We start from the raw sequence: 17,680 nt of genomic DNA on the forward strand, positions 1-17,680 counted from the left end.
CAAATTTGAGACAGCTTGCAATAAATGAAACACTTTTTTTTTTTAAAAACCAAAAAAAATCCCAGTGTTATAAAAAGAAAGATTTCAGACCTCAATTTCAGACCTTAACACAGAGACTCTAAAAGAACACTGCACTGAACAGTTTCCAGGAAGGCAAGGCCAAAGGACAAGGGCAATGATTTTGCTATTTTCCTTTTACTGGCATAAAAAGCACAGGCCAGCTTATCAAAAAGACGGAGGTTCCCCAGCACTAACAGACACGGGTGTTTACAGAGAGGCCTTGGAGAAGTGAGGCTCAGAGCCCGGCCCCCTCACTCTCACGGGGTGGGGACCCCACCCTCAGGGGCCTGAGAGCCCCAGGGAGAGCTCCTAAGAAGGGGGCCAGCAGGCGGGCGCCTCCTAGTGGTGGGCGTGTCACCGCCTCCGGAAGCCACGGGGGCGAGTGGGGACAGACCCCTGGGATGGTCCCCAGAGTATCAATCGGACCAGATGAGTGGGTGCGCGGTGGGGGCGGGCCAAGAAGGGGCGGGGCGGGCGCTCAGTGGGCGCTCGCGGGGGCGGGGCCAGGAGGGGGTGGAGCGTTCACTGGGTGCCCTAGTCGGGGCAGGGCGCTCACTAGGCACGGGCCGCAGCACGTCAGGAATAAGGATCTCCACCAGCGCCTGGTATAGGATGTGGTCGCAGGTCCTCATCCACCGGAGGACGGGGTCGCACTTGCACAGAGACACCAGCTTGTCCTTGGGGAGGACGGCGCCTTCTGGCTCCTCGTCACTGCAGGGGACGGGGGACACCAGGGAACACGGGTCAGCCGTCGGCTCAGGGGCGGCTCTCCTGGGATAGATGAGCCGGGTGAGGCTGCAGGACTGCCCGGTGCAGGCCAGCTCCCCGTCCCGTGGTCACCCTGAGACCACACGCGCACGAGGGTGTCTGAGCGCCAGTTCTTGGATAGCTAGAGCATGTGTCTGGGGGTGGTCTGCAGGGTAAACCCAGGCCGGTGAAGAAGGCCGCATCTGGGGGCCGAGGGGCAGGCAGTACCTGGCGGGTAGAGAGGTGGGACCATCGCTAGAGGATTTAGAATTCCAGAAGGAGAGCCACAGCTTCTCAATGTAGTGGAACTGGAGGTTCATGACGACGTCTAAAGTGGCCTAGGAGTAAACGCACTGGTTAAACACATCCATGTGCGCAGGTGTCTGTCGTCAGAACACACTGGCAAGCAGCCGGGCTGCAGTGGGGTCTTTCCAAACCCAGAGAGACCATGAGAAGGGATGGGGTGAACAAAGGGAGAGTCCATCTACTCCTCGGCCACAGGGAGGGAGGCTGGTGCTTTCTGCTCCCTGTCGCCCACCAGGGACACCCAGGGATACTCTGGCGCTGGCCCCGTGCAGCTGAGCGAGGCGCCCACTGGAGCCCCGGGGCCGGGCTTGGGGCAGTCACCTCGCAGTGCCGCCGGTAGGCCAGCTGGAGGGCCTTGACGTCGTGCAGCGTGATGCTCTCCTGCAGCAGAACGCTGCCCAGGTCGGGCGCCGGGAACTCGGGGAAGACGTGGGACACATCTGGGGGAGGAAGGTGGGGGTCAGCAGGGCCGAGGATGGCGTGCAGGAGCTGCCGGCAGGCCGGCAGGCTGGGGACGCTGGTGGGATGTGCTAGTGGCCCCACCGCAGCCCCAAGGATGGAGTCCTGGCTCCCCTCTCCGCCACACAACCTTTAAGCTTCGGTTTTCTCAGATTCAGGGTGGGGACGACTTTGTCAGCTCCTGGTGGTGCTAAGTACGCATGCACATCACACACACACACACACACACACAAAGGAGGGCAGGGGGCCTAGCACACAGCAAGCTCTCCACTCCCACCAGCAAGGGGGCGGCCGGTGTGTGGGGTGAGAGCTTCTCCAGGAGGCCCTAACTCAGGAGGGTTCTGTTGAGGCTCAAACATACACTGAAGTGCACAGAGCACCCCATGTCTTCAGGTGTGTGCGCACCTCCCGCGGCTGCCCTGGGAAGTGGGCTGAGTCAAGACGCTTTCTTGTTGCTCCGGAGCAGTGACTGCTTGGGCTGGGGAGGGACCCTCCCAGGGAAGAGGGCCAGGCTGCCCTGTGTCGGGGCCCCCGGGAGGGGCCAGGCTCAGAGGGGTCAGACTCAAAGTACATCTAGTCTTCTTTCCGATGGGCATTTCATTTATTTTTTTCTGATGGTCACTTTACTCCATTTTGGAGGGATTAATATCCATTCATATGGGAGGCACATGCTTATAATTCAAAAACCTCAGCAATTCCACAAAGAAGGTCTACTCGACTTGAAAAGGTGGCAGGAAAGAAAGCTGTCTGAAGTAGCCCTTGAGATGCTGCTGGTGCCGAAACCCACCCCAGAGGTGCTGAGCGGCTCCGGAGCCTTCCCAACAGGCCCTGTGCCGGGTGGGGGTGGGGCGGAGGCAGGGGTGGGGGTGGGCTCACCGATGTACTGCTGGTGGTGCTGGCTCTGGGCAGCCGTAGCCTGCTCGGGCGTGCCGTGCAGGCTGCTATGCGAGCCACTCTCCCCAAGGCTGTCCGTCTTCTGGGCTGGCCGGTACCTGGCAGGGAACACGTGAGCCACCATGAGGCCCCAGTGGCACTCCCCAGAAGGGGCTGGAGGACTGGACAGGATTTGGTTTTGGGAGGGTGTGTAATTTTTAAAAACTTGTGGTCAAATAGAACACACAAAATTTACCATTGGGACCACTTTCAAGTGCACAGCTCAGCAGCATTAAGTCCATTCACACTGTTGGGCAACCATCCCCACTATCCATCTCCAGAACTTTCTCATCTCCTCAGACTGAAACTCTGTCTCCTTTAAACACTCACTCCCTATCCCCTCCCCCAGCCTCTGGCCCTGTCTACTGCCTGTCTCTGTGGATCTGACTCTAGGGACCTCCTGCGGGTGGAAAAGACAGTGTTTGTCCTTTTGTGTCTGGCTTCTCTTCCTGAGCGTCACGTCCTCAGGGTTCACCAATGCTGTATCAGGGCTCAGAATCCCCTCCCTTTTAGGGCTGCATAATACTCCACCATGTGATTGGACCACATTAGTTCATCCATCATCTGTTGCTTTTATGTGTATATATTCTAATAATCCTCTCTTAGAAGACAAGTGAACTTCTTTACATAGGCTCCCAAACGTCTATTATATGGTCTCAAAGCAAATTCCGAGACTTTGTTTTGCCCTCAGCCAGAAAGCAGTGGACAGCCTGTCTAGGCAGCAAACTGAGCAACTAACAGAGACGGGCTTCCCGGAGTACCTGTCTGGAGCCCAGATGGACAAGGGGGATCCAGCTTGAAGGAGGAGTTCCTTTCCTTGTGGGACATGGGGCCAGGCTCGCTGGGAGGCGGGAGGACGTGGCTCAGATGTGCCTGGCCCTCCTGACTGGGAGATGGGCTCCCCCTGCCAATGGCACAAGCCTGTCGCCGTGAAACATGCACCGAAATCCTCCAGGAGCTCTCAGGGGCCTGAGCCCCACAAAGGAAGCTGGACCCCTTTTCTGGGGAAAACCAGGAAGAGGAGGAACTGCTGGTTCCAGAGAACACTACAGACTCCCTCCTGTGACCTCCAATTCCTGTAATTGGCCATGTAGTTGGAAGTCACCGGGACCCCTTAAGCAGCTAAAATGGGGTGTCAGCCATGGAGCTCAACGAAGGCACGAAGGTGCCAAGTGGAGGTGAGTGGGGTGCGCCCCTGCCCTGGAGCTGAGTAGGCTCTGGAAAGGGGCTTGGGACACAGCGGGGCAGACGGGTGACTGGAAGGGGCCAGGGAGGTGACATTCCAGTGAGGCCCTGAACCAGGTATCTCCAACTAGGGTGGTGAGAGGGCCATTTCTGCCACCTGCTTTGAAATATAGTTTGACCCCCACCTGGCCACACCTGTGCCTTCATGCCTGGTGTGTAATGACTTTCGTGCTACACAGGCAGAGCTGGAGACACCCCATAGACAGTGTCTGCCTGCAAAGCCGGGGGTATGTGCTCTCTGTCCCTTTACAGAAAAACTGTGCTGATTCCTGCTTTAAAAGGCGAGTAGGTGTGTGACACACAGAGAACATTCTCGAAAATGACCAGGCCTTTCCAGCCATCAGACCCAAAGGTCAGGAAGAAGCAGCAGCTTCAATGGACAAGCCTCTTTTTCCTGCTTCTGGGGCTGTGTTCAATGTTCTTTCTTTCTTTGTAGACAGGGAGGAAAAATGCAAGATTGTGATTCTAACTCTATGGCACTATGCAAAAGGCAAAAATGGGAGCAAGTAAAACAAAGAGAAGCGCTTGCTGGAGGCGGACGGGGAGGAGTGCAACAGGAGGAGCGGGACGAGTCTTCAGGGCAGTGAAACTATTCTGTATGGTCCTATGACGGTGGATACATGTCATTACAGCTCTGTCCAAACTCACAGAATGTACGCACAAAGAGTGAACCCTAACGTCAGCTGTGGACCCGGCGTGACAAAGATAGATCTGTGTGGGTTCACCGACCATAACAGAGGCCCGGCATCGGAGGTGTCCTGCCAGCCTCACTCCATGCCGAGTGGAAGTGAAAGGCTGACCTTCATCCACCTCCAGGATGTGGTCAATGGCCCAGAAACCCCCTCCCTCCATTCCCCCTAGTGAAAACGCGCAGGCTGGCCGGCTGGTCCTCAGGCTGGCCTGAGGCAGCTCACCCACCTGGGCTTCTGATGCACCGGCTGCTGCCGCATGGCCATGTACTGCGTGTCCTCCTGCAGCCGGTTCAGGGGCGAGTCTGGCTTCAGGCGGATCCCGTAGTAATGGTACTTGGAGTTGCCCCTGGGAACCGAACATCTGGGTCAGCTCTCTTTGCAGGGGTCCTGAACTGCGAGACCGGGGCTCTGTCCCAGCCTCCTCCCTGGGCTCTCGGGGCCCATGTTCCCTGGACCGTGTGGGGAGTGTTCACAGACAGGTCCGTGGTCAGAGAAGTTCAGGAAATTCTGTAGACTTTGCTCTCTGGGAGATTCTACCTTAGTTTATTATGGGGGAAATGATGATCAAAGGGTTTTGAACAATTTATTTAAGGAGACAGGTCAGAAGGGACTCTTAGGAGGGGAGAACAGACACGCGGCCTTGCAGACACCCTGCTTCCCATGCTGCCATGTCTCCTGAGCTGGAAACATGGGCAAGTAGGTGGAGTCTGGGCCCCTCCCACAGGAAGTGTGAGTGGAACCAGTGCTGAGAGGTGGAGAGCAGGGACTGAGCCCCAGTCTTGAGGCAGCATCCAGGACCCTGGGAAGGTGGAGGGCCCGGAAGCCTTCTGGAAAGGCCCAGGGCAGTGGTGGTCATGTCCCTGAAACCAGGGCCCAGATGCCCCTCCTCCCCCATCCATTCATGGTTGGTAAGAATCTCCTCTGTCAAGGATTCCAAGGTGGCAGAGAACTCCCCAGGATGCCAGTTTCACAGAGGGTGCAGGTGAACCCTGACACCCACATGCATGCTCCTTTAACCTGGCAGGCCGCAGGCCATGGCCACGCAGGGTGGCCTCACACATGGGCCAAGCCCCTGCTCTGAGCATAGCATGGCTGTCTTTTTCCAGCAGGAGGACCTGATTGCTCTTGTGGGGTAAGTTTCCTGCTCATGACAGTCCCTGGGTGCTGTCACCCAAGGGCAGCCCTCAGTGGGCCAGTCCAGGCTCAGCAAAAAGCATCAAGACACGGTGAATCCCACTCTGCTAGACAACCTGGAGGCTGCTGTTTAAAAAGTTGGTTACCATGAAAAATTTCAAATGAACAGAGAGAGCTGAGGGGAAGCCTGTGTCCTGTCTCCAGGAGATGAGAGACCACTGCCACTCCCCACTAAGGGTGGTCTGGCTGCTGCCCATTCAGACCAAGTCCAGGGGCACCTGGAGCTGTGGACATCAGGAGGTGTGGAGAGGAGGGTGTCTCGCATTCTCTGAAAGCTGGGTGTCTGGGTAAGGGAAGGGGGTGGGCAGGTAGGTCAGGGGCTGCCAGCCTCCCCCAGGGACCCACCTGGTGCCCAGCCGCCGTGTCCGCAGGCCCATGAACACGGAGCGGATTAGCTTCCCAAAGGAGGCAGCGTTCACTGGGTCCAGCTTGTGCTCCTGACAGTGCCGCAGGTAGTGGTTGTAGAGTGAACTTCTGGGGAGACTCACGCCCTCCGCGGTCTCGTAATTATCCAGGAGCCACTGCAGCTGATGGAGAAGACATGCCTGATGCTGACGTGGACCCACCGGGACCATCACACGTCACATGCTGGCCCACCTCGAACATGACTGGGAGACTCACGGCTACTGTCACCAATTCGGGGTCAAGAGACCTGGGCACACGCATTAATCAGTAGCTTCTGTTTACTCATTTGTTTATTCCCTCCATTTCTAGCCAGACTTTCAGGTTCCCTGTCTTAATTTATAAAAACCTGAACAAGATGGAGACCTTAGGGTCTGTCTTCATCATCACTGAAAGCCCCCCAGGTCCCGCACACCAAACGTTTCCTAAACCCATGGGGACAGAGATCATCTGATGCCAAGAGAAAGACGGATGAAGGCGAGCTCGACGGTCCGTCAGCATGGCGCCCAGGGTAAGGGAACATCACTGGTGTCCCTGTACTCACAACCCAGAGAGAGAGACAGAGAGAACGAGAGAGAGAAAGAGGAAGACAAATGGCCAAGATTTGTGCTCAGGTTGGGGGACGGTCTACAGGCTCCGTGAAGGCAGAGCCTCACCTGCCGCCTGAGCAAGCACCGCGGGGTCTATGCAGCCGCGCTGTCGGATGCCAGGACCTGGCGTCATCCCCACCTGCTGAGCATCACTCGTCAGCGACACTACACGACCAGGAGGCCCAGTTTCCTCCCTACACAGCTCTGCCTCACCCACGGCGAAGCCACCGCTGGGGTCCCAGCACCTTCATGCAAGCACAGTGAGAGGGTGACAGGATCACCTTTTGGTTCTGGGTGATTCTGCGCTATTTTCTCTGCCGATATTCGCATGATTTCTATGTCAGTAGCAAATAAAATAAAGGGAATCTTTTCTAGGAAAGAGTACATTTTTAGCCACACTTGTGATCTGTCCGGATTGCACTCTTCTTGATGATACGGTCAAATCCCTTTTTTAATGAGGGAAGCCACAGAACCCAACACCCCCGCTGGCTCTGGGCTCCCTGGTGGCACAGGACCCCGAACACATGTGCTCCTAACCTATAAATGGGGGGGGGGGCTCGATGACCAGACTTGCCCACCCACCCAGCGCCTCTGTCCTTCAGGGTATTTTTTCCACTCTTGGGAGCAAACGCTCCTGACTGTGGCTCCTGAGCCACCCTCACTCTGTTCATATAATTCAGCTTTGCATCTGTCCATCTATCCACTGCTCATTCTCGCTGGAGGATTGACCCACAAAAAATAAGTAAAATGCCCAGAATGAGAGCTGGTGCTGTTATGAGGAAAATCCAAGAGAGGGAGCTGGGAGCTCCAGGGATGGGGCAGTGGGGAGGAGCTGAGGGAGTGAGTTGAGGGAAGGTGTCCCATGCAGAGGGTACAGCATATGCAAAGGCCCTGGGGCACGACTGTGCCTGGTGTGTTGGAGGAACAGTAGGGAGGTCCATGTGGCTGAAGCAGAGTGAGTAAGGGGGAGAGAGGGAGAAAGGGAGGGCAGGAAGGGGATGGGGCAGGTCGTGCAGGGCCTTCTGGGCCACGGGGAGGCCTCGGGTTTTTACTCCAAGGAGGTGGGAGCCCTGGAGGTCTGTGCGCGTAGGAAGGGAGGGGCCTGATCCAGGTTTTTAGCAGGACCACTCTGGCAGCTGCCATGAGAAGGGCCTGGAAGCTGAGCAAGAGCTGGCTAGCAGGTGGCTGCTACAGTGTCAGGGAGATTTGGGGGCTGGGGGTGGGGTGAGAGGCTGTGGCCATAGTGGGAGGGGTGGGAGAAGTAGTCTGATTCTGGGTGCTTCTGAAGGTGCACTCCTGGAGCATTGGGTGTGGCTGCAGCAGGAGGTGGGAAGGCAAGGTAGAGCCCCCAGCAGGACCTCGCTGTCCTAGGTGAGCTGGGAAGATGGCAGGAGGCGAGGGAGTTGTGGGCTTGGGGTGGGGTTTGGGGTCCAGCCCTTAATACCTGCGTGGTGCTGCTCCTCCAGGCAGGAAGGCACCTTGGACACTTGAGGATGCAGCTGAGGGGAGCAGCGAGGGGGTTTCAGAGACTCCAAAACACAGCAGTCCAACCTCGATCACCACTGGAAGCATTTGTCACATGATCTGCAGCAGCTTCTGGGCAGAGGACCAGCCCCCAGAGCTGCCAGTTCCAGCCCAGCCCCACCCCAGACTGCAGGGCATGGCTCTGTCACGGTGCCACTGCTGCTGCTAAGTCGCTTCAGTCGTGTCTGACTCTGTGCGACCCCCTAGACGGCAGCCCACCAGGCTCCCCCGTCCCTGGGATTCTCCAGGCAAGAACACTGGAGTGGGTTGCCATTTCCTCCTCCAATGCATCAAAGTGAAAAGTGAAAGTGAAGTCGCTCAGTCGTGTCCGGCTCTTAGCGACCCCATGGACTGCAGCCCACCAGGCCCCTCCGTCCATGGGATTTTCCAGGCAAGAGTGCTGGAGTGGGGTGCCATGGCCTTCTCCGCACGGTGCCACTACTGAAGGCTAAATCATTTTTTAAGATATGTGTTTCTTGATTAAAAAAACAAAGTCATATAATCTGAATGATTCACCTAAAAGCAGGTCCTTCTCCCAGGGGAGGAATGGTAGATTATGCAGTAGGCCAAGGTCACTTCTGCAGGGACCCACGACGGGGGCCTTCTCCAGACAGATCGGGGGACAGCAGAGGGGCAGCCCTGGGGGGTGGTGTGTGCCTGGCTAGTGTGGATGCACCCAGAGGCCGCAGACACCCTGGCGGGCTATGGTGTCTCCATCCCCAGAGCCTCCTTCCTCCAAAACAGCTGTTCTTCGTTTCCTGCCGCCAAATTACCACTCCTCCCCGTTTCAGAGATGCCTTGGGGCCTACTTTCTCTCTCGGGGGCTCCCACACCAGGCTAGAAGTTCCCTTCACACCCCGCCTTGTCCGAGCCCCGAGGGCAGCTTGGGGAGCTCAGGTGACCCTGACATCGGAATGGGTCTAGAAAGCACAGGCCAGCCTTCCCAGGGTCCAGGCATCTCGCTGCCCCGCACCAGGCTCGTCTGCCCGGGTATAGGGACTGCGGTCGGTGGCGCCCATGTCAACTGTCTCCAGTGAGCATGGTCGGGGAGGACCACGAAAGGCTCTCTCTGCAGGACACACAGCCGCGGGTCGCCAGGCCACACCCCAGCTCTCTCCTCGTTCTCCCGGCCCAGACAACCTCCTAGAGGTTTTCCACCAGTGAGCGCACGAGGGTCACTCTTTCCAGAGACCTTATTCCTCTCCTCTTTGAGTTGCCCAGCCCCAGATCCTACTTCTCAAGCTCCCGATGGAAGAAAACGACTCAACAAGCCAGCACGGAGAAAACGGACTCAGAGAGGTTCTTCCTGCTCGGAGTTTAAACTCAGGAATGGATGCTAGTTTGGGGGAAGCAACCAAGGCAAGCCCACCTTCCAGAGGAGAAGAGTCAGGAAGTCAGAGGCAGCCCTGCGGCCAAAGACAGCTGCGCCTGCGTTTCGCGTAGACATTGTAGATTTCCCGCGGCCACGCCCCCCGCCCGGGCCACGCTTCCTCGTGCCTCTCCTAGCGCTGCTCGCAAGGGGTGCGGCTGCTGCGCTGTCCGCTCCAGAGCTGAAGAGCCCTGATCCCAGAGCGGAGACTGTGTCCTGACGACTTTCTACTCGCTCTGCTTGGAGTCTAAGGTTGCTTTTCCTCTGAGGTTCTGCTTGAGGGTGCAGTCGCTGGCCACGCCTGTGCTCTGCCCCTCCACAAATCCAGAAGCTTCTGGATCTTTCCCTAGTGGGTGGGGCTTCTGCACCACCCCTCACCCCCGCCGGCCGGAACAGTTCACTTTGAACTTCAACCAGTATAAAAGTCTTTCTGGGGTCACATTTGGGGTCGGGTTTGACTAATGGGGATTTCTTCTCTTTGATGCTTTAATTCTCCAAGGAACGTCCAATCCCAAGCCAAGTGCCTGAGAAAAGATGCCAAAAGCACGTTCTGACTGCTGCCACCTGTCCCTTCTTCAGAATGCTGAACCAATTTCCAGTTATGTTAAAGCTGAATTCAGAGTTTAGGTAAAGGGAACAGGGAGGAGTTTGGGGAAGAATGGTGCTTTCCCTCCTCAACTGTCCCTGGAAGCTGAGCCTCTGCGCTGTCAGCCCCTCCTGCCCCCATCCTGCCCCGAAAAACCAGTAGGAGGCAAGGCCACTTTTGCCATACTGGCCTGAAACCTGTGATCACAGTGTTCCCATCAGAGAAGGGTCTTAGGCAGCTAAAATCAGTAGGATTTAGTTGATTTGCCCTTTCTCAAATTACCTTTCTTTCTTTTTTTTTTTTTTTTTGGCCACACTGTGTCAGATCTATTTCCCTGACCAGGGATTGAACCCATGACGTATTGGGAGCCTTAGCCACTGGACAGCCAGGGAAGTCCTTCAAATTACCAGTGTTTTTTGTTTTGTTTTTTTTTTTTTAAGAGCTAATCACAGAATTAGCCAAGAACCTTTATGGCAGCCCCCATAAAATCTGGTGTCATTTTTTTGGTGGTGGCTTGTTTGAGTATGAATTTATTACAATGCTATCCTCTGCCAGGGCTGGTGGGCAGGATGTTAGGTACACTAAGCAGTTTAATCCCTGTCCCACCAGGAGGGAGGCACTGTTATTCTCCTCTCACAAAGGAAGAGTCTATCTTGATTTCCTTTCGCTGTAGAAGGATATTTTTGCTGAATTCTAGGTTGGCTTCCCCCCTTCCCCTTTTTGGCACTTTAAAGGTGTCAACTCATTGTTTTCTTTTTTTGGCCTCATTACACAGCTTGCCAGATCTCAGTTCTGGGATCAGGGATTGAACCTGTGGTCATGGCCACCAGGGAACGCCCTGTTTGATTTTAAAATGCCTATGTAGGTGACAGGCAGAGCAGGGCAGACCAGCAGGTCGACGCACACTTACATGGCTGTTGAGTAAACCGCTTTTGTGAGAGGTGATCCCTTCGCTTTTTTGGAGGTTTTCAATCGCCATTTCAAGCTAAAGAAAATGTGCGCAGAAACAAAAGAAAATGGAAAAAAAAAAAAAAAGGAAATCAGATAGTTAGCATCAGCCAAGATTTGTTTGTATTAATATCCAAACAAAGATCCGCGTGCCTATGGAATAGAAACCAGGCTGGACACAGGCAGGGGGTGGGTTAGGTGAGGGATGGATTGTGAGGGGGTAGTGAAGCCTTGACCCGGAGTGTTACTTCATCACATGCAAAGGCACCCAGAGCCCGTCAGACACCAGCAGCAGGTGGGGTCCTTCCGTCTACACGGGCCCGTCTACATGGGCAGCCAAGTTTTAACAAGTCTGGATGTGAGCATGCACAACAGGAAGACTTAGTGGCTGTGTAAGTTCAAGTTTAAGCGAAGTCAGCATAATTCTGACGCTGCTGCTCCCCACACCCGTCACGTGCCCTGGGAGACTCAGAGGACCACTGACGGTGGGGACAGATTGTGGCGCTGGTTTCCAGGTCAGCCTGTCATGTTGCAATGCCCAGGGTCTCCTGGCTGCAGGCTTTGGGAGAACACCAAGAGGCCACGACCCCAGCCCTGCCATTGAGGGGCACAGGTTCCTGGGGCCACAGAGATGGGACCGAGTGGCGGGCAGTCATGTGCCGCTTACAAGGGGGCCCTTCCTGGGAGAGGGCTTCTGAGATAGAATCTCAGGCCTCTCAGAGGTGAGGGCTGAGGGGCCACAGCAGGTCTGTGCAAAGGAAGAGACACCTGGTCATGTGTGGCAACCACCACATCTGAGCCCAACTCTTTTTTTTTTTTTAATTTATTTTAATTTTAATTTTGGTTGCACTGGGTCTTTGTCACTGTGTGCAGGCTTTCTCTAGTTACGGAGAGCAGGGGCTACTCTCTAATTTTGGTATACAGGCTTAGTTGCCGCGAGGCATATGGGATCTTCCTGGACCAGGGATTGAACCGGTGTCCCCTGCCCTGCAAGGTAGATTCTTAACCACTGGACCACCAGGGAAGCCCCTGAGCCCAACTCTTTCATGGAAAATGCAAATGTGAGCTCTGCTGGAAGAAATGACCCTTCAGGACCCAGGGGAGGCAAAGACCACAGAGATGCTTCTGTAAAAAGCAGGCCTAGCACATTCAGAAAGTACAGGTGGACCAGTTCCTGGAGCCGTGTTCAGGAACGAGGGGCTTCTGCTTCACCCACCGCCTCTTCTGACTATGGCTGAGAATGTCCATTCTCACCACTGCTATTTGACATTGTACTGGAAGTTCTAGCCAAGGCCATAGGAATAAAAGGAAATAGGAAATAAATAGGAAATAAAAGGCATCCACATGGAAGAGGAAGAAGCAAAACTACCTCCGTTTTCAGATAGCATGATCTTAAGTATGGAAAGTTCTGAAGGATCCACAAAAAAAAAAACTATCAGCACCAGAGCTGCAAGATACAAGATGCATATACAAAAATCAATTATTTTAAACAATGAATGATATGAAAATGAAATGAGGAAAACAGTCCTATTTGAAACAGTATCAAAGAGAATAAAATACCTAGAATAAAATATGTTTCACCAAGGAGGTGAAATAATTGTACACTGAAAAAGCTATGAAACATTTCAAGAACTTAAAGATGATAAGAACAAAGACATCCTATGTTCATGGACTGGAAGACTTACTATTAAGAGGGTAATACTCTCCTAACTGATCTATAGGCGCAATGCAATCTCTATCAAAATTCTCTACACAGCTTCCAGGTGCCTTCTCAAATGGATAAGCTGATCTTAAAATTCATATGGCATTGCAGGGGACCCCAAGTATCAAAACAATCTTGAAAAAGAAGTACCAAGTTGGAAGACTCACAAGTCCTCATTTCAAAACTGATTACAAAGTCAGTAACCAAAGCAGTGCAGTACCAGCATAGGACAGACACAGAGAACAGTGGGATGGGATTGAGAGTCCAGAAAGAAACCCATGCATCCGGGGTCAACTGACTTTCAACAAGGGTGTTCAGACCAGTCAGTGGAGAAAGAAGACACTTTTCAACAAATGGTGGTGGGATAAATAGACAGCCTCGTGCAAAGGAATGAAGAGGGACCTCGCCTCACAGCATATACCAAAATCAATTCAAAATAGGCCAAAGAACTGCACATAAGAGCTAAAACAGCAAAACCCTTAGAGGAAAACGGGAAGTAATCATGTAAAATAAGGTTATTTCCATGGCCTTGGATTTGGGAATTGATTCTTAGATATGACACCAAAAGTAAAATTTAAAAAAAGGTAAAAACTTTTAAAAAGATAAATTGGATTTCATCAAAATTAAAAACTTTTGTACATCGAAGAACACTATCAAGACAGTGACAAGACAACCCACGGAATGGAGGAACATATTTGCAAATCATATCTCTAATCAGGGCCTATATCCAGAATATTATAAAGAACTCTCACAACTCAAAACCAAAATGACAAAATGACCTGATTAGAAAATGGGCAAAAGTCTAGAATAGATATGTCTCCAATAAGCACATTAAAAAGATGCTCAACCTCATTTCTTCCTTTTCTAGTTGCTTTAGGTGTAGAGTTAGGTTATTTATTTGACTTTTTTCTTGTTTCTTGAGGTGTGCCTGTATTGCTATGAACTTTCCCCTTAGGACTGCTTTTACCGTGTCCCACAGGTTTTGGGTTGTTGTGTTTTCATTTTCATTCGTTTCTATGCAAATTTTGATTTCTTTTTTGATTTCTTCTGTGATTTGTTGGTTATTCAGCAGCGTGTTGTTCAGCCTCCATATGTTGGATTTTTTAATAGTTTTTCTCCTGTAATTGAGATCTAATCTTACTGCATTGTGGTCAGAAAAGATGCTTGGAATGATTTCTATTTTTTTGAATTTACCAAAGCTAGCTTTATGGCCCAGGATGTGATCTATCCTGGAGAAGGTTCCATGTGCACTTGAGAAAAAGGTGAAATTCATTGTTTTGGGATGAAATGTCCTATAGATATCAATTAGGTCTAACTGGTCTATTGTGTCATTTAAAGTTTGTGTTTCCTTGTTAATTTTCTGTTTAGTTGATCTATCCATAGGTGTGAGTGGGGTATTAAAGTCTCCCACTATTATTGTGTTATTGTTAATTTCTCCTTTCATACTTGTTAGCATTTGTCTTACATACTGCGGTGCTCCCATGTTGGGTGCATATATATTTATAACTGTTATATCTTCTTCTTGGATTGATCCTTTGATCATTATGTAGTGACCGTCTTTGTCTCTTTTCACAGCCTTTGTTTTAAAGTCTATTTTATCTGATATGAGTATTGCTACGCCTGCTTTCTTTTGGTCCCTATTTGCATGGAAAATCTTTTTCCAGCCCTTCACTTTCAGTCTGTATGTGTCCCCTGTTTTGAGGTGGGTCTCCTGTAGACAACATATGTAGGGGTCTTGTTTTTGTATCCATTCAGCCAGTCTTTGTCTTTTGGTTGGGGCATTCAACCCATTTACGTTTAAGGTAATTACTGATAAGTATGATCCCGTTGCCATTTATTTTATTGTTTTGGGTTCAAGTTTATACACCGTTTTTGTGTTTCCTGTCTAGAGAATATCCTTAAGTATTTGTTGGAGAGTTGATTTGGTGGTGCAGAATTCTCTCAGCTTTTGCTTGTCTGAGAAGCTTTTGATTTCAAATAAATAACCTAACTCTACACCTAAAGCAACTAGAAAAGGAAGAAATGAAGAACACCAGGGTTAGTAGAAGGAAAGAAATCTTTAAAATTAGAGCAGAAATAAATGCAAAAGAAACAAAAGAGACCATAGCAAAAATCAACAAAACCAAAAGCTGGTTCTTTGAAAGGATAAATAAAATTGACAAACCATTAGCCAGGCTCATCACGAAACAAAGGGAGAAAAATCAAATCAATAAAATTAGAAATGAAAATGGAGAGATCACAACAGACAACACAGAAATACAAAGGATCATAAGAGACTACTATCAACAATTATATGCCAATAAAATGGACAACGTGGAAGAAATGGACAAATTCTTAGAAAAGTACAACTTTCCAAAACTCGACCAGGAAGAAATAGAAAATCTTAACAGACCCATCACAAGCACGGAAATTGAAACTGTAATCAAAAATCTCCCAGAAAACAAAAGCCCAGGTCCAGACAGCTTCACAGCTGAATTCTACCAAAGATTTAGAGAAGAGCTAACACCTATCCTGCTCAAACTCTTCCAGAAAATTGCAGAGGAAGGTAAACTTCCTAACTCATTCTATGAGGCCACCATCACCCTAATACCAAAACCTGACAAAGATCCCACAAAAAAAGAAAACTACAGGCCAATATCACTGATAAACATAGATGCAAAAATCCTTAACAAAATTCTAGCAATCAGAATCCAACAACACATTAAAAAGATCATACACCATGACCAAGTGGGCTTTATCCCAGGGATGCAAGGATTCTTCAATATCTGCAAATCAATCAATGTAATACACCACATTAACAAATTGAAAAATAAAAACTATATGATTATCTCAATAGATGCAGAGAAAGCCTTTGGCAAAATTCAACATCCATTTATGATAAAAACTGTACAGAAAGCAGGAATAGAAGGAACATACCTCAACATAATAAAAGCTATATATGACAAACCCACAGCAAACATTATCCTCAATGGTGAAAAATTGAAAGCATTTCCTCTAAAGTCAGGAACAAGACAAGGGTGCCCACTTTCACCATTACTATTCAACATAGTTTTGGAAGTTTTGGCCACAGCAATCAGAGCAGAAAAAGAAATAAAAGGAATCCAAATTGGAAAAGAAGAAGTAAAACTCTCACTATTTGCAGATGACATGATCCTCTACATAGAAAACCCTAAAGACTCCACCAGAAAATTACTAGAACTAATCAATGACTATAGTAAAGTTGCAGGATATAAAATCAACACCCAGAAATCCCTTGCATTCCTATACACTAATAATGAGAAAACAGAAGAGAAATTAAGGAAACAATCCCATTCACCATTGCAACGGAAAGAATAAAATACTTAGGAATATATCTACCTAAAGAAACTAAAGACCTATATATAGAAAACTATAAAACACTGGTGAAAGAAATCAAAGAGGACACTAATAGATGGAGAAATATACCATGTTCATGGATTGGAAGAATCAATATAGTGAAAATGAGTATACTACCCAAAGCAATTTATAGATTCAATGCAATCCCTATCAAGCTACCAACAGTATTCTTCACAGAGCTAGAACAAATAATTTCACAATTTGTATGGAAATACAAAAAACCTCGAATAGCCAAAGCAATCTTGAGAAAGAAGAATGGAACTGGAGGAATCAACCTACCTGACTTCAGGCTCTACTACAAAGCCAGTTATCAAGACAGTATGGTACTGGCACAAAGACAGAAATATAGATCAATGGAACAAAATAGAAAGCTCAGAGATAAACCCACGCACCTATGGACACCTTATCTTTGACAAAGGAGGCAAGAATAAACAATGGATTAAAGACAATCTCTTTAACAAGTGGTGCTGGGAAATCTGGTCAACCACTTGTAAAAGAATGAAACTAGAACACTTTCTAACACCATACACAAAAATAAACTTAAAATGGATTAAAGATCTAAACGTAAGACCAGAAACTATAAAACTCCTAGAGGAGAACATAGGCAAAACACTCTCCGACATACATCACAGCAGGATCCTCTATGACCCACCTCCCAGAATATTGGAAATAAAAGCAAAAATAAACAAATGGGACCTAATTAACCTTAAAAGCTTCTGCACATCAAAGGAAACTATTAGCAAGGTGAAAAGACAGCCTTCAGAATGGGAGAAGATAATAGCAAATGAAGCAACTGACAAACAACTAATCTCAAAAATATACAAGCAACTCCTACAGCTCAACTCCAGAAAAATAAATGACCCAATCAAAAAATGGGCCAAAGAACTAAACAGACATTTCTCCAAAGAAGACATACAGATGGCTAACAAACACATGAAAGAATGCTCAGCATCACTCATTATCAGAGAAATGCAAATCAAAACCACTATGAGGTACCATTTCATGCCAGTCAGAATGGCTGCAATCCAAGTCTACAAGTAATAAATGCTGGAGAGGGTGTGGAGAAAAGGGAACCCTCTTACACTGTTGATGGGAATGCAAACTAGTACAGCCACTATGGAGAACAGTGTGGAGATTCCTTAAAAGACTGGAAATAGAACTGCCTTATGATCCAGCAATCCCACTGCTGGGCATACACACTGAGGAAACCAGAAGGGAAAGAGACACGAGTACCCCAATGTTCATCGCAGCACTGTTTATAATAGCCAGGACATGGAAGCAACCTAGATGTCCATCAGCAGATGAATGGATAAGAAAGCTGTGGTACATATACACAATGGAGTATTACTCAGCCATTAAAAAGAATACATTTGAATTAGTTCTAATGAGGTGGATGAAACTGGAGCCTCTTATACAGAGTGAAGTAAGCCAGAAAGAAAAACACCAATACAGTATACTAACGCATATGTATGGAATTTAGAAAGATGGTAACAATAACCCTGTGTACGAGACAGCAAAAGAGACACTGATGTATAGAACAGTCTTATG

General features: G+C 49.8%; 1 protein-coding gene across 3 annotated transcripts in view; it reads right to left on the reverse strand.

The window, feature by feature from the left end:
* The window catches only part of RFX2 (regulatory factor X2), a 94,905-nt gene that overhangs the window by 10,256 nt on the left and 66,969 nt on the right, over positions 1 to 17,680 (reverse strand). For 2 of the 3 annotated variants that reach the window (XM_044948020.2, XM_044948019.2), the window contains 7 exons: positions 11,018 to 11,092; positions 5,982 to 6,163; positions 4,669 to 4,788; positions 2,449 to 2,564; positions 1,435 to 1,553; positions 1,036 to 1,145; positions 617 to 771 (listed from right to left, as the gene is read on the reverse strand). In XM_044948020.2, coding sequence (XP_044803955.2) covers positions 617 to 771; positions 1,036 to 1,145; positions 1,435 to 1,553; positions 2,449 to 2,564; positions 4,669 to 4,788; positions 5,982 to 6,163; positions 11,018 to 11,092 — 877 coding nt within the window. The remainder of the gene's footprint in view (positions 1 to 616; positions 772 to 1,035; positions 1,146 to 1,434; positions 1,554 to 2,448; positions 2,565 to 4,668; positions 4,789 to 5,981; positions 6,164 to 11,017; positions 11,093 to 17,680) is intronic. The other variant, XM_044948018.2, reaches the window with a different exon arrangement.

This window comes from Bubalus bubalis, chromosome 9 (genome assembly GCF_019923935.1).
Source record: "Bubalus bubalis isolate 160015118507 breed Murrah chromosome 9, NDDB_SH_1, whole genome shotgun sequence".
NCBI classification, from domain to species: Eukaryota; Metazoa; Chordata; class Mammalia; order Artiodactyla; family Bovidae; genus Bubalus; species Bubalus bubalis.